Genomic DNA, 21,548 nt, shown 5'->3' with positions numbered 1-21,548 from the left:
GGCCTGTTCTGTGCTTCTTTGTCTCTCTATTCTTGCTTTCTAGTGAATTATTTTTCAGATGTTTCCCCTCCCATTCATTAGCTTATTGGTTATACATCTTTTTATTATTTATTTAAGGATTACCTTAGAGATTATAACACGCATTCTTGACTTACTAAGATCTAAGATAATAAATACTCTCATTTTTCCCGGACAATACAAGGCCCTTAGAACCATTTAGCTACATTTACTCCTCACCTACCACTGCTTACCAACTTGTATTTCATTGTTGGTATGTGTTTTAATTCTCTCTATATCCAAATATTTATACATTAAGCTATAAAAAATAAATATTTATTTATAGAGTGCAAATTTGTTTGGATGATCCCACATATTAACTCTTTCTGTTAATTTTCATTGTTGTTTTGCATCTCTGAGCTTCCTTCTGGGTTCATTTGCCTTCTGCATGAAGAAGACCCTTTAGTGTTTCCTTTGGTGAGGGACAAAAGCCTCACTTTTGTTGCCAGAAGATAATTTCATCATCATTCTTTGAGAACATTTTTTCCTGTGTAGAGAATTCTAAGTTGACAGCTCTTTCAGCACTTTGAATTTATTATTTATTCCACTCTTTTCTGGATTCTGTTGTTTCTGTTGAGAAAGCAACCATCATTCTTACTGTTATTTCTTTATAGGTAATATGTATTTTTTTAAAAAGTCTAATTTCATTGTCCTTGGTAGTTAGGTGTTTTATTATAATGTGCTTTGGAGTGGTTTTCTTTGTATTTATCCTTCTCGGGATTCATAAAAGTCTTGAATCTATGGGTTCATATCTTTCATTGTTTTTAAAATGAAGGTGGCTAAGCTAGGAGCAACAACAACCGAAATCATCTGAATTCAGAGAGAAAAATGATTTGAAGCTCCCTGATAGGGCTTCTCTGTTTCTGATTCATCCTTACTCCTGTGCATTATCCTTTAGAGTCCCAACCCCAAACCTGGGGCTTATAAGGGCCCATCTTCCTTAGTGGATCTGATTTCCAATACTGTATTTCTAATCCCTTGAGTCTGTTGAAAGTTCTGCTCAGCATCTGTGCTTTTGGAATCAGCAGAATGCCTCTGAGGAAAACTGGCTGCAAATTGATTCACTTCTAGGCATTTCTCTCTCAGATCCTGTCCATGCAATTTTCCTCCTTGCTTTGGTATATCTCTTATGCATTCAAACAAATGTGGTATTAAATATTTTTTCCAACTTTTCTAGTTTTATGCAGATGGATTGATCAGTACTACCTACTTGATCATTGTAGGAAGGGAAACATTCTTAAAGCTTTAAATATAGCATTTTACTATTTTTTCTTTTTTTTCCTCCCTTAAACCCTTAGAAGAGGAAATATCTTATTCATCTTGAGATGCCCAACACTCAGCACAGAACTTGCAATGTAACACAGGATTTTAAAAGATTTGTTGAATAAGTGAATAAACACAGTTTCTGCTTGAGATTTGTGGCAATTAATATTTTTTCTTTTTTACCCATTACCAGAAATTGAGAAAAGAGTATCACTCATAACAATAGTATACCAAGAGCAGGGCAGTGGGAGCTGTACACCCTAGATGTAGTCAGTTGGTTAGAACTTAGACCAATACATTTTTTTCCTCAAGGAGGAGTATTTTGTCCTGATATTGTTTAGAATTGCTGATGCATAGTGATAGTAAAAAATAGGTGATTTTAGTTAGCTATTTTATTATTTAAAAATTTCTATATAAAAGGTGACCTTATTGTCTGCATATAGGAGGAGTTGGTTTGGATGGCTTCCAAGGTATCCTCTAAACCCGAGACTCAATATGGGTTTGCTGAGCAGACACCAGGTGTATCTGATTATGATTTGTGCCTGGAAAGAGTAGTGTGGTAGGTAAGTACAGGAGGTAGCTGAACTCCATCCACAAAGGCCTTTTCTGTCACTGGGCCCAAGTGTAGAGCCTGGTCACTACAATGATTTCTTCATTTTAAGAAAGATCATTTATTTATTCAAAACCAGTGCCTATTGGAAACAAACTCCTTTTTTTAAAATAGAAAAAGGAATACTGTTACAATGATGCCTTCTTGGGCAAATATACAAAATGGTGGGACTATAGCCACCGGGTCAGCTGTGTTCACATCATTCAGTACATAAAGTACCGCTGGGTACTGATGAGAGATCATTTGTTTCTGAGATCAAGCTGAGGAGAAACATAAATGCCTCATCTTACAGAATGAGAAAAACATATAACATTTACTTCTGAAAAAATTGAGCATTTGGTTATATGAAAGATTTAAGAGTTTTAATGATGCCCCTAAATTTAGACCTTTAAAAACACCAATTTATTTAGGGATCTTTAAGTTAATAATATAGATATGTCCAGCACAACTTTATCCTATTTACATAAAGAAGCATTAAAAATTCAAGGTCTCTTTTATAACAGAATTAGTAGGTTAGTAGTTGAACATAACAAAAGAAAATGCATAAGTGAAAAATTTAATAGCCTATTAAATCTCATCTTTCTTTTCATAAAATTGCCAAAAGAAGCATAAGTGATCAGTAACCTTTTTTAGAACTCTAAGTACAAGACTGCTAATGGGTCAAAAATAAGAAAATTTGTTTCTTACAATTTCAGGAAACTTCTGAAGTATACCTATCTAGTCACCGTAAAACACAGTATCTTTATAGTTCAGCCAATGATAGGAATTCTCTCAAATATGAAAGGTAGGCTATGAACTGGGGTTGACTTCAGGACTATTAAAAAGCTTCCACAAATTTAAATCAATAACATAAAAATAATAAACTGCTATTTGGTTACCGACATGTAAAAAGAAAAGGAAAGATGTTAAATCACAGTGAATGGAAAAATGCTGAATATGGATTAATTTATCCAATCTACCTTAGGCCAAATGGACATTATGATAATTTTTCCTTCAAAAGGCTTATAATAAACTGCTCCAGTTCATTGAGAATAAGTACAGTAAACCAAAGAATCAAACATTCATCCACAATATATGGGGGCTGTTTATAAGGCGCTGAGTTTGAATAACCCATAGCAAAGTATCTTTCATTACAGAAGATAACTGCTCTACTGAGAGTGAAGGTAGCTTTTTACATTCCTTAAATGTTGAAAATAACGAAACGATTTTTGGACAGAGAAACTCACATAAGTGGTATACTTATGAAAAAAGAAAAAAAGGCAGTTTCTGGGATAGAATTCCTGAGACAGATGGCTCTGGGTCTGATCTTATCAAGAAATTCTTATAGTCTTTTTAGTTTTTCCACCTGTAATTTATCTCAATAAAAGTTTCTAAAAACAAACAAAACTCAGAATGAATCAAACTCACTTGAGGATAGCCATAGGCTGGAGGGAAATGAGCTTCTGTCAGTCCCAGGTTCAGCAAGGCACTTTTAACAAACCAGTAACTGCAGTAAGAAAACACAGTTTTCAAGGGGTAAGATCAAACAAAAATATGATCAGACCCATCTCAGCAAGAACCCAATCAGAAATGAGACGAACAACAGCACAAACACAGTCCAAATGGGAAAAGTGGTGCCCAGAGCTACACAGACGCAAAGCTTTCCCACAGCCCTTTCATTTACTTAGTCCGCTTTGACTTTTTAAAGATGTTAGATTTATTCTGTTCCATCAGACTTTGGAAGTCCATGAAACATCTCTTTACAAAGTGCTTTAGAGACAGTAGGGACATTTTCAGTGTGCCTTGCTTCTATCATTTTCAGGTACTCAAAGTGTGGCATTTACAGAGCATGGATAGAACCCAGAATGTTCCACTTCCTCTCCAGTGGTTTGATAAGCTGTGATTCTATTATCGGATATACTAGTGGCCAGTGGCAGTGCAGTGGAGGTCAACAGTATTGATATTTGACAGTGTGTGTCAATGATTTGATTTGGGAGTGATCAAAGTTGTGTGGTTTGGGAGGACAGCAGGCTGCATAGAAACTATTGACACTCATATGCAAATTTTCAACCGGAAGGTCCATCAGACGGTCTACTGGATCCACAGTAAACAGAAGTATTCTCATATAGTGAATCACTGTTTTTAAATCAATGCTTGAGAACCAATAAGGCATTAGGTTAATGCTAGCAGCACAGAAACCTAAAATATGGTCTCAAATTGTGTCTGCTTTCCTTTTTTTCCCTCTTGGGAAATAATTCCTGGAATGTTTATGGAGAAAAAAATGGATGTTAGTGGTCACCCTCCTCCTCATAATTTCTGACATGGATATCTATCAGATAGATAGTCTTGAATTAAAGTGCTTTTGTTTTGCCTTCTTTTCCTCCTGGGAAATAATTCCTGGGTTGTTTGTTGGTGGGGGAAGATGGAAGTTGGTAGTCTATTTAGCACAGGCACAAAGTATAAAAGAGAGGAAGAATACTTATAGAGGGGTAGACAAAGCACTCAAATGAAAAAGAAAGTTCTGCAGAAGTAAATTTTCTCTTAGGAGACATGAACCCATTTTTATGACACTTTCTGAACAGGGGCTGTTTTCCTGGCTGCCACTGAAGGTTAACTTTGCTTCCTGGAAACAGTGGCCTGGCTGCTGCTGACTGGACCACCCTGAGGAGGTGGCCTGCTTGGCCAGTTAGGGTTCTGCTGCTGGTGGTGCATGGCAGAAAATCCTGGACACAGTTCCTGGAGCTACCTTTTTGATGGGGCTCAGAGGGAAATGGCAATAATGGTCATTCCGTAAAGGACAAAATTCTCTTCTATCATATGCAAAAGGTAGCAACAGTGAAGGGGTGCCATTATACCAAGCCTATGCTTGTCCCATGGTTATGACAAATACTGGAGACAACTTGGGAATGAACAAGGAAGCAACTGACTCTCCAATCTTTAGATGCCCTTTTCAAATCCAGCCCAGTTGCTTTTCCTTGCCCAGGAGTGAAATTATTACGTTTGTTTGTCTCCATGTCAACTCTGTTTACTTTCTTTTGCATTCTCTTGTTAATCATCATTAAAACTACCTTTACTGAGATGACTGACAGGATAACCCCCTACTCAAACAAGGATGGGCATATGGTAAATATTTAGAGTCTTATGGGCTGGCCATTACTGATGCAGAATTTCATTAAGAATCCCTTAGTCATTCATAAAAACATGTTACTCTTAAAAATACATCTCTCTTCCAACTCTCTTCACAGCCTGGTTAGATATCCAGTAAAGCAACACTTGGAAACAACAAGAAAGGAAGTTATGGGATCACTAGATGACAAACAATAGCCATTTTCCACCAAGTGAACCCACTGGACAAGATTTGTGGGTTCCTACATCACTCTTTCTGGCATATTAGAAATCAAGTCTCTAGATATAAAAAAAATTTGAGATTGCTTTTTCTTGCTCTAAAGACACATGTATATGCCAGTCTTAAAGAAGAACCCCAAGCAAACGGTCTGGTTTTGTTTTGATCTTATTTATGCCAAAGTGACCCAACAAAATGTTCCATCAAAATGATGACAATTCAGATCTCCAGCAGGGCTTTTGCGTTGCTGTGTTCACCCATATTTGCAATTGGAAGCTGTGGATTTGTTTTCCCTTGTGGGCTCTCTGGGTGAACCTGTTATTGATTATATCAGGATACCACAAACATTATTTCAAGAAAAAGATTATGCTTCATAATGTTTAGCATTTATATAGGTTCTTTTGATTTCAAAACAAGTTATAAATATTTTCTACTGTGACAACATCTTTCGAGGTAGGTGATTATTACTGTCCCTACATTACCAGTAGAAACCTGAGGCCAAGAAGTACAGGACTCTGTTCCCAGGCCAGGGAGAGTCAGGAGCAACATTAAGATTAGACGTCCTGAGGGCACCTGCTCTGGGTTCTGAAGAGGCCAAGCCTCTCTCTAGTGTAGCAAGTCTCCATTAATATAGGGTTATATATTGTATAGATATAAAACGACAACACACAAGGACATCATAGAACAATAATCCAATATTTTTTGTTTCTTAGTAAAATATGTTAAGCACAGTATTTAAATTGCATTTCTCTGAAAAGCATTTGGTATATTAAATAGCAGAAGGTATATTAAATAGCTCTATAAATGCTTGCTGGCATACTCTTAGCTGCATAAGGATTCTAAAGAAATTAAAATCCACTTATAAACACCATAAACTAAACAAAAATGTGAAAAACTACTTTATTCTTATAATGCAGACTTAATAGCTTGCTGGATATTAGCAGGTGGCTACATAAGTTTTCTGAGTTTGAGAGAAAGGATACACATTGTTGGCTGTGGTTTTAAAAGATCAATTTGGTAGGGAAAATGCAGTTGAAAGGTGAAAATTAAAGACTGCTCTTAACATTTTGCATCCATTCTGAACAATTCATACATATAAAAGATACAATCGCACTTGGAACTAATGTTTAGGTGAATATAGGGGTGCTATATAATATTTTGTGAGAAGAGAAAGTGATAGAAAATAAAAGCTATGGTATTGGAAAAAATGCAGAAGGAGGCAGAAAGGGTATTTTTCAAGTGTGTTGAAGATGGGCATGAGATGTAAGCTGTTCATGCTTACATGACTATATAGGTCTTGGAAATGGTTTTCAAGGACAAATATTTGGTTCGATCAGTCTCTTCTCCAGGGCAAAATGCTCACTCTCTTCTCTAAGTCAGCGGTTCTCAGAATGGTATAAAAGAGCTTACCACATGCTAAGCTTCTTAAGAACTGACCAGGTGGTCAGCAGAAAAAGTTCTAAAACTAGAAAGGAAGAGGCATCAAAGTCTTAAAATTTGTATGCAAACGTAAAAACTAACTTCCAAGCCAAAATGACATTCCCTGTCAGAAGTAACAAATACAAAAGTCTTAAATTTAGTGTACACGCGGCTAAGATATTGTTAGATAAGATATTACATGTCATTCAGAGAATATTTTTTGTGTGCTTTTTCCCTAAAAAAGACATATTAAATTATTTTTCTCTCCTCAAGTCTTTTTTGTATAAATGTGAAATATAAGGTGTCCTGTAAGTTTGTTCATTCAGACTATACACTCTAGGGGTCCTTTCCACTTGCGTTGTAGGTGACAGTTTTATTTGAGGAGGGTCTGAGTTTGAAGAGGCTTGAGCAGTTCGGCTGCTTGGTGGGCTGCAAGGTTCTGGAGTAGGGCGAGTACCAGTCCCTTTCAAATACATCCTTAAGTTGCTTAATGATGCTTGTGTTGTTTCTCACATCTGCTTGGTTGATAACAAGGCCTGTGCCAGCATTCTGGGTAAAATCATTCCCTACCCAGTCAAAATTTCCTGCAAAAGACAAAGGAAATGATGGTAAAGAGTTAAGATCCACAGGGGAATAGTCTCCATTTAAAGAAATATAGAGCAGATTCTATTAAAAAAAAATACCCGGGAATAGTGACAGGGAGACTGAATTGTGTTGACAGCTCATAGAAAAAAATCCAAGAAGGCTTACATATGGCATATTAATATTTGCATATTATTTTGGCATTTTCTTCAGCTTTGCTCAACTTGAAACTCAAAACAGGAAATCTGATGTTCTTTTTTGGTAAATGTTATTTCTTATTGACATTCACAAGGCACACTAAATACAGCAACATTTAAAATATACAGGAATACACTTAAAAATTCTGTGAACAATTACTACCTTCTCAAAGAGACAACATCTAATCCATACGTACAAATGAGAGATTCTAATTATAATGTTCAGAAGCTTTCACATCAAAGAAAAAGCTGAAGCCAGAGAAGGAGAACCAGTTTTTAACTAAACACACAAAACACTCCTTGCTTGGGTGGCAAGTCATTCCCAGTTCCAGGATCAGGCTTCTCAGCCTAGGAATCAGGGCACCTCCCCAGAGTGACTGCTGGTATAGGTGGTATATTAGTTTGCTAGGTCTGCCATCACAAAGCACAACAGACTGGGAGCTTAAACAACAGAAATGTATTGTCTCACAGTTCTGGAGGCTAAAAGTCTAAGATGAAGATGTTGGCAGGTTGGTTCCTCCTGAGGGCTGTGAAAGCAGCATCTGTGCCAGGCCTCTCTCCTTGGCTTATAGATGGCCATCTCCTCCTTGTGTCTCTTCACATCATCTCCCCTCTACACACATCTCTATGTCCAAATTTCCCGTCTTTATAAGGACAGCAACCAAATTGGATGAGAAACCACCCTAATGACCTCACCTTAACTTGATTTCCTCTATAAAGACCCTGTCTCCAAATAAGGTCATATTCTGAGGTACTGGGGTTAGGACTTCAACATACTAATTTTGGGGGGCCCATAATAGGTAGTAAGGCTGGGATCCACCCCAGAAGCGGATAATCATGTCTATGAGACTTGCATGTAGTCCATTTTCAAAGTGGGAGTAGATAAAAGGACTGGACTACCCAAAACTCCCAGATGAATCTCTTGTCTTTGGTATCCAATGGGGAGAGAGTTCCAGTAGGAGAGCAAAGGTACTCTCAGGAGGGTATAGCACCATTTATTTCTTTGCTTTTCTTTGTCTTCATTTACGCATATTTACTGAGTGTACAATGTCTACCAGGTACTATATTAGGGGCCATGATATAAAACTTAAAATCACAGTCTCTGCCTTCCAGGAGTCCAGGAGGAAAACACAAAAAGTATAATACAAGGCATATGAGACAGTACAAGAGATGTATGTATACTATGCCATGACGGCAGGAGAAAGCAATTTCTAACTCTGACTAGATGTGCCAGGAAGAGAGCATTTCACTGAATAATAAGAAAGGCACAGAAACTTATCAATTAGGAAACTAATTCCACAGGGAAGATAACATATTTATGCACAAAAGATCTGATAAGGATCTTAGAGCATGAAGGGGAAGAGTCAGGAATGAGGTCGGGACATAAGGAATGTAGAGGGCAGAGGAACTATCAGTTAGTAAGTGCCTACTATGAGCAAAGCACTATGCTTTCTATTTGTATACATTACCTCATATGGTTGGTAGGATTTATGCTCACTTGACAGAAGAGGACGCTGAGGCTCAAAGAGGTGAATAAATTTGCCCAGCTTCACATGGTTAATCAACGGTCAACCCAGGTCTGCTAGACTCCGTGAACTATCTTCAATACTATAAATGAAGAATCATTCTCACTAATAAAAATTTACCCATGTCAAGACTGACAAAATTAGCTAATAAATTACCACCATCCTCTTTGGTTCAGAGCTGGTTCCACAAGGGAACCGAAGGCTTTTAAGTATAGAGCTTGACTTTCCATTCCCTCAGTGGCTCCTCAGGCACCCTGCAGGAATATTTGCTGAAAGATGCTGAGATCATGGTCCCTGGGCATCCTTGACCCAAGGCCCTGCAGTCACCTGTGGGAGAAGCTGCTGGGAGAAGGGACATCTGTAGAGAAAGCTAGTATCTGTTCCTTTATAGCTCTCATTCTTCAGCCCTTCTCTACTCTCTGGAGCCCCCCGCACATATCAACTCCCTTTTCCATATGGCACTGCCTGGAATATTGGAAGGTGGTTCCCTTGTCCCTCATTTTACTCCTTAAATTTATTCCTCTAAAAGTCAAATATTATCAGCATAGAGAAGGCACTCCTCTCTCTCTCTTTATATCTCACCCCAACCCACACAAACACTACAATGATGCTGTCAATGACTTCATGATAGACATAATTTTGACTGAATTTTATTGCTATAAATTAGCAAACTGCTTGCTAAATGGTTTGTAATACTGTGTTAGAGTCTCTGCACAGAGACTCCTTTTGCTGTTGCTCTCAGACATGTGGCCATGCTCAGAGGCTGCGGCTTTGTGCAAATGCTCAGTGCCAGGTGAACACCAGCTTGAACCTCTAAACAGAGGATTTGTAGCTACTGCAGGTTGAGAGTTATTCTGGAAACCGCTGGTAGGAGGCACCTTCTATTCATTCCATAAACAGAAGACAGCACACTTTTCAAGGACTTCTTGATAAGACACTAAAATCTCATCTTAAGATTAAGTGCAAGGCATTAGACCAAGGGCAGTAATTTTTTATGAGATATCATAACATTATCTCATTCAATATTCACTGCAGTCCTATGAGGTGACAATATTAACTTCACTGTATTGATGAGGAAATTAAGGCACAGAAAGGTTAAGTAATTTGTCCAAGGTGGAAGTGAAAAAAATCCCACAGTTGAGGTTCAAAGCCAGGTCTGACTCCGCAGCCCACGCTTAAAGGTGTACTCGCTTTGTGCTAATTGCGCTCTTCACCCTAGGTTTCATCAGCCCCCAGGGCTGGAGCATCAGGCGGCACTGAGATCTCTGCTCCATTCATTTGCAGACCTCACTCTCTGAAGGAAACACATATCCTTTGGGGGAAGCACGGAGAGAGGGAATGATGATGGGAGAGAAGTGACAAGATTATGAAGTCTCATTCTGTGAAATTCAGCTTTTTTCCTTTGATACAATGGATGGAGCCAAGATCCTCCAACTTTATTGATTCTCAAAAGTTTTAATTAGTCTGTTCTCAGGAATCATAGCCCTAGGCATCTTTCACGGGACTACAGGGCATTCCTACACCAGCGTGATTGTTTTCCTACCTTTATTTCCTGATGGCTGGGCTAAACCTCAAAATCATGTATATGCTTCAGTCATTTTTCAGTTTGGGAAGCAGTTTTACCCAGCTCTTTTTGAGACTGCCATTTCAGCTTCTAGAATGCACATTTAGGCCCCAGATGCCAGGATAGCTGTAGTGCTACCCTCAGGAACACCCTGTGAGGGTGTAGATGAACTCACTGGATATAATATATAAATAACCAAACCACCTTTCAGACAACTTTGCCAAGCTTGACTCAAATGTACTCAAATCAAAATTAGAGAGATGGGGGCGTCCCTGGTGGCGCAGTGGTTGAGAATCTGCCTGCCAATGCAGGGGACACGGGTTCGAGCCCTGGTCTGGGAAGATCCCACATGCCGTGGAGCAACTAGGCCCATGAGCCACAACTACTGAGCCTGCGCGTCTGGAGCCTGTGGCCCGCAACAAGAGAGGCCGCGACAGTGAAAAGCCCGCGCACTGCGATGAAGAGTGGCCCCTGCTTGCCACAACTAGAGAAAGCCCTCACATAGAAACAAAGACCCAACACAGCCCCAAAAATTAAATAAATAAATAAATAAGTCAGGAGCTCTTAAAAAAAAAATTAGAGAGATGATACTGTCTGGGGATTCTTCTGTAAGTCTTGTGAACATTTAACGGAACTCTATTTCCATGCAAGGTTTAGTGTGGATTTTTCTTTATTCAGCATTCTCAGCAGGTATCTGAGTGACTTCTTAAGAGATTTCCAGAATATGCTGATAATTATTTAAATTATCAATGAATTTTCCCTCTTTATGTTCTTTAAGAATTTTTATATTAGACCTATGCTTCACTCTAGGGAACTAATGTTTTGCTAAAATGCTATGTGTAAAATGTACTCATTTAAAAATGTATTATAATAAAGAACCCAGAAATAAACCCACATAAATATAGTCAACTGATCACGACAAAGGAGCAAAGGTGATACAATGGAGCAAAGACAGTCTTTTCAACAAACAATGCTAGAAGAACTAGGCATCTACATGCAAAAAAAAAAAAAGAAAAGAAAAAGAATCTAGACACAGACCTTACACCCTTCACAAAATGTAACTCAAAACGTGATCATAACTAAATGTAAAATACAAAACTCCTAGAAGATAATATAGGAGAAAACCTGGCTGACCTTGGTTTTGGTGATAACTTTTTAGATACAACACCAAAGGCATGATCCATGAAAGAAATAATTGATAAGTTGGACTTCATTAAAATTAAAAATTTCTGCTCTGTGAAAGAGAATGAAAGAGAATGCAAAGATAAACCACAGTCTGGGAGAAAATATTTGCAAAAGACATATCTGATAAAAGACTGTTATCCACAATATACAAAGAACTCTTAAAAATGAACAGTAAGAAAATTAAAAATCTGTTTAAAAAATGGGCCAAAGGCCTGAATAGACACCTCACCTAAGAAGATAGATGGCAAATACACATACGAAAAGATGTTCCACATCATATGTCAAAGGGAAATGAAAACTGAAACAATGAGATGTGTGTCATACACAGCTATTAGAATGGCCAAAATTCAGAACACTGACAACACCAAATGTTGGTGAGGATGTGGAGCAACAGGAACTCTCACTCATTGTTGGTGGGAATGCAAAATGGTATGTCCACTTTGGCAGACAATTTTGCAGTCTCTCACAAAACTAAACTTACTCTTACCATATGATTCAGTAATCATGCTCCATGGTATTTACCCAGCGGAGTTGAAAACTTATGTCCACACAAAAATATGCACATGGATGTTTATAGCAGCTTTATTCATAATTGTCAAAACTTGGAGCAACCAAGATGCCCTTCAATAGGTGAATGGATAAAGTGTGAATCGATAAATAATATTCCAGACAATGGAATATTATTAAGCACTAAAAAGAAATGAGCTATCGAGCCATGAAAAGACATAGAAGAACCTTAAATGCATATTACTAAGTGAAAGAAGCCAATCGTAAAAGTCTACACACTATATAATTCCAACCATATATTTTGAAAAAGACAACACTGCGGAGTTAGTTAAAAAAGAAATCAGTGGTTGCCAGGGTAGGGGGAGGGATAAATAGGTGGAGCACAGAGGATTTTTAGGGCAGTGAAACTACTCTTTGTGATACTACAATAGCACATACATTTTACCCAAATACATTTGCCCAAATCCACAGAATGTACAACACAAAGAGAGAACCCTAATGTAAACAATGGACATTGGGTGATAATCATGTGTCAATGTAAGTTCATCAATTGTGACAAATGTACCACTCTGGTGAAGGATGTTGGTAATGTGGGAGGCTGTGCACATGTGGGGTTGGGGGGTATATAGGAAATCCCTGTACCTTCTGCAGTTTTGCTGTGAACCTAAAACTGCTTTTAAAAAAAAGTCTATTTAAAAAAATGCATTACAGGGAAGGAAGAAGGGAGAGAATCAGGAATCATTATTTAGTAGGAATCTGGCAGAGAGATCAGTGACAGTGTTGGGAGCTTCTCATATATTATCTCATTTAATCCTCATACCACCACCAAAGGATAGGTGCTGTTATTCCCATTTTAAAGATGAGGAAACAGAGGCTCCTCAGAGGCTCAGAGAGATTGTGTGACTTTACCATCTTCCAGCTTGTAAGTTTCAGTGCTTGAAATCAAAAAAAGGTTTGTCTGACTCCAATACACTTACTTAATTCATTATAAAGAACATTTGGATATAAGCACATGTCACTGCTGAATGTGCACGTAACAACTTACTTTAAGTAAACCCTGCAGGTAAAATATTCAGATTTGAGTCCTTAAATCCCACTGTGCCCAAAACTTAATCCATCGCTATGTTTCCCAATATTGAAGCAAAAGTTCCCATTTTTGACTAAACAACTTTGAGTTTGCTTTTGCCACTTGTTTAAAAAGAAGCTCATTTCATTCTATTCTCCATGCATTGATGAACATGAGAAAATCTAAATGATCACCTCTTGGGTCACTGAGAGGGACAACATGAATAAAATAATATTGTCATATTCTAGAACTGGAATGATACACATTTTAAAAAATTTCAATATCCTATTCTATTATTCTTACCCTATTCTATTATTCTACTAATAAGACACACAACTATTTGAAATGGGAAAAGACAGAACATCTCCACACTGAGAGAGGAAGTAGTAAGTGTTTAATTCATTTCATATCTTATGGCCCAATTTCCTTATTTCTAAATTGAAGGTGATTAAAGCTGCCTTCCCTATTGACAATGTTGCTAAGAGAATCAAATAAGATAAGGTGCTTTACAAAGTTAAAATGGCATATTTTTTACTCACTGAATTTGGAAAAAACAATGCAGATTCCATATTCCTTTATCCCAGACACATTTTTCTTTTCTGCTTTGAGATTGCTACTTCATTTGTATGGTGTAATAACCATCCTGCTGTTTTGTGATCTATGCACTTTCATTTTATAGATAATAACTTCCACTCTGCCTGTGACAGTACCAGTAAAGGGGTTACTCTGGACTCATGCACACCATGGGAAAGTAGAATAGATTTAATCCGTTAGTAAAAAATATACCAATACATATTGTTTCTATATCTGGAGCTTTATTGCCTTAATAATAATAGCTGACATGAATCTAGTATTATCTATGTGTTAGGAGCTTTAATTGTGCAAGGTGCTTTGTACATATTATCTCAATTAAACTTCACCCTATGAAGTAGAAACTATTATTAGCTCCATTTTACAGATGAGAGAACTGAGGTTTTTAGAGAGCTTAAGTAAATTGTCCAAAGTTAGATATTTTAAAAATGGCAGGGGTAGGATTATTGCACAGGTAGGGTTTGTTTGGGCATCGAATTTCAATGATGTCTGCCTCCCCATTACTCATGACAGGCTGGCTGTGGTACAGTGGGTAGGAAATGAGCGCTGGGTTCATTTCAGTGCCAGGACTGGCCTTTCATGAGCCATCCAACTCCTCACCTATAAAATGAGACAAATGGACCATGGAATTTCTGCAAAACATTTATGAAAAGACATCACATATGGTCTCCTAGCATATGAACCAAGCCACAGGTGAGATGCTCGGTTGAAGAGCTCTTTGCCCTCACCCTCCTGTTTCCTGACCTCAAGGTCCCCCACTCACTAGCAGGGGTTTCCTCACCATGGGGTACAGAAGAGTACAGATAGATCACCACTAACCTGCATGATCCCCTAAGGAGCCTTACAGCCCTGATACCTACCAATATAAGCTGCGCCATCCGTCACCATGTACTTGTTGCGATTTAATCTAGGGAAGGTGTGATTCTTTTGTTCTTTTGTAACACAAGCATTCTCTCTTTCCAGATCAAAAAATTTCTGTAAGACAATAAATAAATAAATAAATAAATAAACAAAGCAGGTGAATATAGAGGACATTTTTGGTTTCGTTCAAACACAGAAGGGTTTCTTATTCAAGTATCAACAATAGACCTCATATTGAGTTATTAAAACCACAATCTTGTTACTTCATATAGATGAAGCTATTTTTGTTCTCAAATCCATATAGGCAACAAGAGAGAAAATTATCATGCTCACCTAGGTCTATAATTAACACTTTTAAACTATAAAATGAACATAAAATTCATTCTTTTAACAGGGAAAGGGCCAGAAATTGTCTAATTCTTATTGTCTTATTCATCAGAGTGCACTGGCATTTTAAGTATGCCTCAGGTTGCTTTCTGTCAAGCATGCCAATGAACTGAATTCTCACATGTGGCATATATTATAAGAAGCAGCAGGCCCATGTCAATGACTAGCTGAATTAATTGGGGATTTGCAAAGGTCAAAAAAAGATTTTGCCAAAAGAACAAATAGTTTCCATCTAAACACCTAGGTCTACAAGCTCTTTTAATAAGCAACTCAAAAAAATCACAACTTCAAACCATAAATCCTGAATTTCAACTTTAATGTGATCCAAAAAGCAGCATTCCAGTTCACCTGGAATGGGGATGGGGGAGCTAAGAGAGGTAGGTGACATCAGGAGTGGCTTCAGGATTCTGCTGAAATTGGCAAGTGCTCAGATGAGGCTTAAACTGTGACTGAGTTCACAGGAAGACACCATCAAAGGTGAAGACCTCAGGTCTCCTCCACATTGAAAAACGTGGAACATTTTAAAAACTGCATGGAATATTTCCAGAATGTCTTACATCTGTAGAATCATGTGTGATTGAAGGAAAGAAGAGGCAGTGAGAAAAATAGGATGATATCTAGAAATGGAGATATCATTTACAGTTTTAAAACTGTAAGTGTTCAAATTTGGTTTGGGGAAATAATGAGAGTTGGTTTTTCCCTCCCCTCCAGGTTGAGAAAGAAGTGATAAACCAAGTGATCACTAAGGTCTCTTCCAGCCCTGAAAATTGTATTCTGATTTTTTTTTTTTTTTGTAGAACCCTTGAGATCAATGATACACAGGCCAAAATCTACCACCTAAGAACTGTCTATTGTACATACCAGAGGAATGTTCTCCTATTGCCATATTACCATGATTATAGGCAATGCAGACTGGATCACCTTATTTCCTCAGTTCCTATCTTCTGCAAAATCTGTGTCAAGTTTGATGGGTTCACATATAGCCTTTGTGGACTCTTCAAGTGGACTTAATAACCTGTGAATGCTCTTAAGTCGTGGTTTTATACTTGTGAGGTCACATGAATACTGATAACAGCCAGCAGTCATCTTGCTTGGACATTCTATCACCATACTTGTCTACACACTTGCTATTTCCTTTTGAGGAAGATATTATTGCAGAATCGAGACAAATTTGAAAAAGAATAAATTATACATCCTAATTTAAGTCAGTGATGGCATCACAGTTTGAGGCTTTACTGAGAACCCATTTCCTCTAGAAAGTTGAAGATGACCCTAAAGAGGGAAAAGACCTTTTTCTGGGAGACTAAGACAACAGCAGAAATCATATTGTATTCACTGACATACTATTAGACACCTAACGTGCTGCAAGTGACAGCAAAGATATTTCAAAAGTGACTTGTTAATTTATTTTAAAAAAACCTCAGTTAACTAGGAAAACTTGGTGAGTGCAGTCTCTTTCCATGAGCCTCCTCATGGATACAAACCCACAAAGCCAGGGGGAAGGTGTTTACTGCTCTAAGGACAGAGATTACCAGGCTATCTGCTTTATCAGTGCTCCCAGGCTCCTGAAGACATGTTATATGCAAGATTCCAACTCCCACTCTTCTTGGAAAATCTTTTCATCCATCTGTGGTCTAGATGTCGGGGCCATAGACTTCCTTCTCCTCAAGGCTTATCTTGATGCTTAGAAATGCATGGCCTGGCTTAAATGAAGATTGGAGTCTCTGTTTTATTAAATGTCCAACAGTGAACTATTAATGTTTGGTTTATTCGAGTAATGTGACCATGAGTGTTTGAAAAAATGAAGCTGCATAAATACTGTAGAGGTTAGAATGATGGATTCTACTCTCCTTGTAATTTCTTGTAAGTCTTAAATGAGAGCCCTTAATATTTCATGACACAGATTTCAACTGACAGTGCCTTATTAGCAGGTGTGCTGTGGGGTCAGGAAACAGTGGGTGGGTGGAGACCACTGAATTGTTCTGAGGGGAAGTTGAGAGAAGAGATAGGAGCAAATGCATCATGTGCCATAGGCCCCAGGTATTCTCCTCTCTGCCTCTGCTTGTATTAAACACATCTTTTTATTTTCTATATTCTGATGCTTTGACATCTGGGGCTTTGCTGAGCACGGAGGGACTGTCCTCCAGAGAATGAAGGCTACAGGGACATTCATCACCTCTAGGCCTAACTCATAAATGCCTCTTGTGCACTCCTGCACTCTCTCTTCTTCTGATTGGCCTTGGGATATTGAGGCTCAAGGCCATCTTGGAAGCCATGTGTCAAAGTTGACAGTGGAGCCCCTGTCATCCTGGGTCCCTGAATGCTTCATGGAGCACAACTTTATCACCTAGAAGAGGGCCTGGCACGGAGCAGAGTCAGGTCTCAGTGTACATTTGTTGAATGACTGCAGCGGAGGTTGGGGGAAGCTGATACCTAAAGGATTAGTGGGCATTAGTCAGATAATGCATGGAGGAGACTATTGTAGGAGAGGAAAGCGCATGTACAAGGGCTCTGAGGGGAGGAAGAGGGTGCTCCATGTGAGGACCAGAGGAGATTCAAAGGTGAGCTAGAGAGTTAGCACGTTTAGGGTAGTACGAATCCTCAACCTTGCCTCCCTCAACGTATGCAGACATGGATTAGGGTGCAGCTCAAGGGACCTGGAACAAGTACAGAAACCCAGGCTGGGGGTGCTTTAGGGCTGGGGGAGTCTGTGCTGGTGCATGTTCCAATGCTCTGTTGGTCACAGTCTCACAAATAAGAAAAGTAGGTGAAGGAGGAAGTTTGAACAAAATGGAGAGGATGCAACTGAAAGTGTATATAAAGAGGGTTAGGCTGGCACCAGGAAACTTGGATTCTAGTCTCCTTTTTTTGGGGATACGGTTGTTTTGAAAAATTAGTTAACCTACCTTTTGAGATATTTTTCACTATCAAAGATTGTTGTCCTGGTTCTGACTGGAAGTTCATGTGTATGTGTGCGCTTACAGTTTTCACAGATGTATGAAGGAAATAAACTTTTAATTCAATAACTCAGTCAATATAATACTTACAACTTTCAAACTGCAGTTGGCTATTTCAGTGCAAATAGCTTTAAGAGATGAAATAAAGTTAAATGTGAGGGGGTCAGTTTCCTTCCAGAAGCTGATAAGGAGTCGAACTTTAATGCTTCGCAAAACTAACGCTTCTCTAATTTTCCCATCCAAGTCTGGCCAGTAAGTCCTGTAGAAATAATATCCATACAGATAAAATAAAGAAAATTAGTTAGTTTGGGGAAATAAATTTTCTAGACTATAGAGAACATTGATATTAACTTGATCATTACTTTTTTCTGTAAGATAAATAACCTGGTAGGATATGTTGAAAAAATGCCAGCCTCCTGAGTTAGGACATTGAGAAATGGTGCTTTACTGGTCCTGTCCAGCCTAAAATGAGGTCTCCTACCACCAGGTTCTCAGGCTGTGTGGGCAGAGGGCACAGACAGACTGACCACCACCACATGTCACCCTCACTACACCTCCAACTCTACCTGGGTCTCAGTTCATATGTGCAAGGAGAATCAACTTTCCAACAGAATTCCAGTTAGGATCCTTGAGCACCCCTTTGTCTCCAAATGCTTCTCAAACCTCTCTTCTTTGGTAAGTGTCACCCCCAATGAGATTTTGCTCTCGTTATCCTAGCTTCCCCACACTCTTATTTCCAAACTGTCTTCGTCTCTCCTTACCAAGACCCGCACTACTCTGGGGCCCTAGAATCCTCCATCAGGCAGTTTCCCCTATAGGCTTAGCCTTTTCCCTGAATTCTTAACCTTTTACTTTGACTAAATCCAGACTCTTCCCTAAGGCCACAGCTTCTCTTAAAATTCTGCTGTGTATTTTCCACCAGATTGTGCTGTCCACTTGATTTAGGATGTGGGTCCAGCCACTGCCCCCCACCCCCTAAAACACAATGTTTCTTTCAGAACTGTAACTTAGTTCTCATGTTAAAAAACAAAAACAAAAACAACTTGTCCCACGTTAAAGACAAGTCTCAAATTGCTCTATCTCTGTGTAGCCCTGTAATTTGTAGACCTTTCATTTATTCATACAAATCTTCCCCTAATTCTGGACCAATTCATTATTTGGACTAATGATATACTATTCAAAATATACAAGTTTCATAATAATTGCACCTCCAAAGGTCTCCTCTTTATATCTGACCCCAGCTTCCTGTCTTTCAGGTTCCTCTACTCTCTTATTTGTACCTGCTCTTTCACCTGTGTGGGCCCCAGATCCAAGGTCCCTCTACTTTTTCCTGGTCCATTAGTTCCTCCTGATCTCCTTTCCCTGACAAGCCTAATATCAGTTCCGATCACCTGAAGGACAGTTGCCCCTCTCCCTTCCTTTAGCTCTTTGCAAAGTCTAAATCCTAGATCAGTGCTGTAATACCTTTGATGTATTTCTATAGCTATAAAGCAGAGGACAACTGGAAAAAGCCATCTCAAGCTTGTGCAGACTGGAGAAAACACAAATGCATTCAGGGCTCTCAATACCATCTGCCAATCCCTATCCTTGTGTTAGGTCAGTTCTACCTCTTGTACCTTTTGTAATTATTCTAAATGTTGCCCCACTCTAGAGAAATTTGTTTTTTCCTTCATTCACAAAATTGGAGGTCTTGGTCAGGGTCCTCCTCAACATTCTACCCTGATAGCCACACACATCCTTATCCCCTTCCCTCTAATTCAGAGGATAAGGCATCCCCCCCTTCTCCCCAAGCTGTTCCCTTGACTCCCTGCAACTGCATTTGATTAGTCATTCCTTCCCGAAAATATCTTCAACTTCTCCCTCTCTGGCTTATTCATTTGAGAAAAAAACATTAATCTATCCCATTCAGAGACCTCTCCTTTGACTCTGCATTGCTCTGTGGCTGGTGTACAATCTCTTTCCTCTTTGAACAAAACTTCTTGATAGTAGAATCTAGAACCTCTGCCTCTACCTCATCACCTCCTATTCACTTATCAGCCTACTGACCCCGGCCTCCAGCCCACGATTCTTCTGCAAATTTTCTCAAAGTCAGCAGTGATTATCTTAACTGCCAAATCTAATGAACATCATTCAATTCTTACTTTACTGTTAAACCAGGCTACATGTGGCTATGTTGATGTTTCCTTTTGTTGACCTGAAACACACAGACTGCCAGATACTTTTCCAGCAAAGATGGGTTTATTTGGAATCAGCATAGAATTGCAATTCTGGATCTGCAATTATGGGCAAGACACATGCATGACAAGGGAGGGAGAACACTTTTACAGAGGGGAAAAGGAAGTTGGGAGGGCTATGGTAAACAAAGTGTCATGGCCTTTCATTGGCTGAGTCCTTGCCAGGAAAGAAGAGGAATCTGTCTTTTTCCTGTTAGGCTCTGCTATCCTAGCAGGGTGTGAGAACTTCTCCTTCTGGTCTCCCAACTCTATTTAATTGAGGTTTCTGTTTATTAATTTTTTACACTTTCTTTTTAAAATTGATTCCATTGGCTTCTTTTTCTTTTGTTAGCAATCTTTTTTATTTTTTATTTCTTTGAATTTTATTTTATTTTTTTTATACAGCAGGTTCCTTATTAGTTATCTATTTTATACATATTAGTGTATACATGTCAATCCCAATCTCCCAATTCATCCCTCCCCACCCCCCCGCCCACACTTTCCCCCCTGGTGTCCATACGTTTGTTCTCTACATCTGTGTCTCTATTTCTGCCCTGCAGACCGGTTCATCTGTACCATTTTTCTAAATTCCACATATATGCGTTAATATACAATATTTGTTTTTCTCTTTCTGACTTACTTCACTCTGTATGACAGTCTCTAGGTCCATCCATGTCTCTACAAATGACCCAATTTCGTTCCTTTTTATGGCTGAGTAATAATCCATTGTATATATGTACCACATCTTCTTTATCCATTCGTTTGTCAATGGGCATTTAGGTTGCTTCCATGACTTGGCCATTGTAAATAGTGCTGCAATGAACATTGGGGTGTATGTGTCTTTTTGAATTATGGTTTTCTCTGGGTATATACCCAGTAGTGGGATTGCTGGGCCATATGGTAATTCTATTTTTACTTTATTAAGGAACCTCCATACTGTTCTCCATAGTGGCTGTATCAATTTATATTCCCACCAACAGTGCAAGAGGGTTCCCTTTTCTCCACACCTTCTCCAGCATTTATTGTTTGTAGTTTTTTTTTTTCTTTATGAAAAGGTTTTTTTAAAATAGTATATGATCCTCAATATCAATATTATACCATCTTGAGCTGGCAAAGACATTGTTTATCTGGTATCAAGTGAAGAAAATAAAATATCAAGATATCATTCTTTATTGTTGAACAAGTCCAATCATTATATGTAGTTTGTTCTTCCTCTCTAAGTGAATTAGTACACATTTTGC

General features: G+C 38.6%; 1 protein-coding gene and 1 long non-coding RNA gene across 7 annotated transcripts in view; one reads left to right on the top strand and one right to left on the bottom strand.

Moving 5' to 3' along the window:
- LOC309605589 overlaps positions 1-11,640 on the top strand; it is a 582,281-nt gene extending 570,641 nt beyond the window's left edge. The window contains exon 2 of the long non-coding RNA XR_014231422.1: positions 10,797-11,640. This is a non-coding gene — a long non-coding RNA (uncharacterized lncRNA). The remainder of the gene's footprint in view (positions 1-10,796) is intronic.
- PLD5 (phospholipase D family member 5) overlaps positions 1,235-21,548 on the bottom strand; it is a 478,515-nt gene continuing 458,201 nt past the window's right edge. For all 6 annotated transcript variants that reach the window (XM_082340840.1, XM_082340839.1, XM_082340841.1 and 3 more), the window contains 3 exons: positions 18,185-18,353; positions 14,750-14,864; positions 1,235-7,255 (listed from right to left, as the gene is read on the bottom strand). In XM_082340840.1, the coding sequence (XP_082196966.1) occupies positions 7,008-7,255; positions 14,750-14,864; positions 18,185-18,353 (532 nt within the window). In that variant the 3' untranslated portion in view covers positions 1,235-7,007. The remainder of the gene's footprint in view (positions 7,256-14,749; positions 14,865-18,184; positions 18,354-21,548) is intronic.

The sequence above is a fragment of the Balaenoptera borealis genome, assembly GCF_965194805.1.
Source record: "Balaenoptera borealis genome assembly, chromosome: 1".
NCBI classification, from domain to species: Eukaryota; Metazoa; Chordata; class Mammalia; order Artiodactyla; family Balaenopteridae; genus Balaenoptera; species Balaenoptera borealis.
This window is presented reverse-complemented; position numbering and strand designations above follow the sequence as displayed.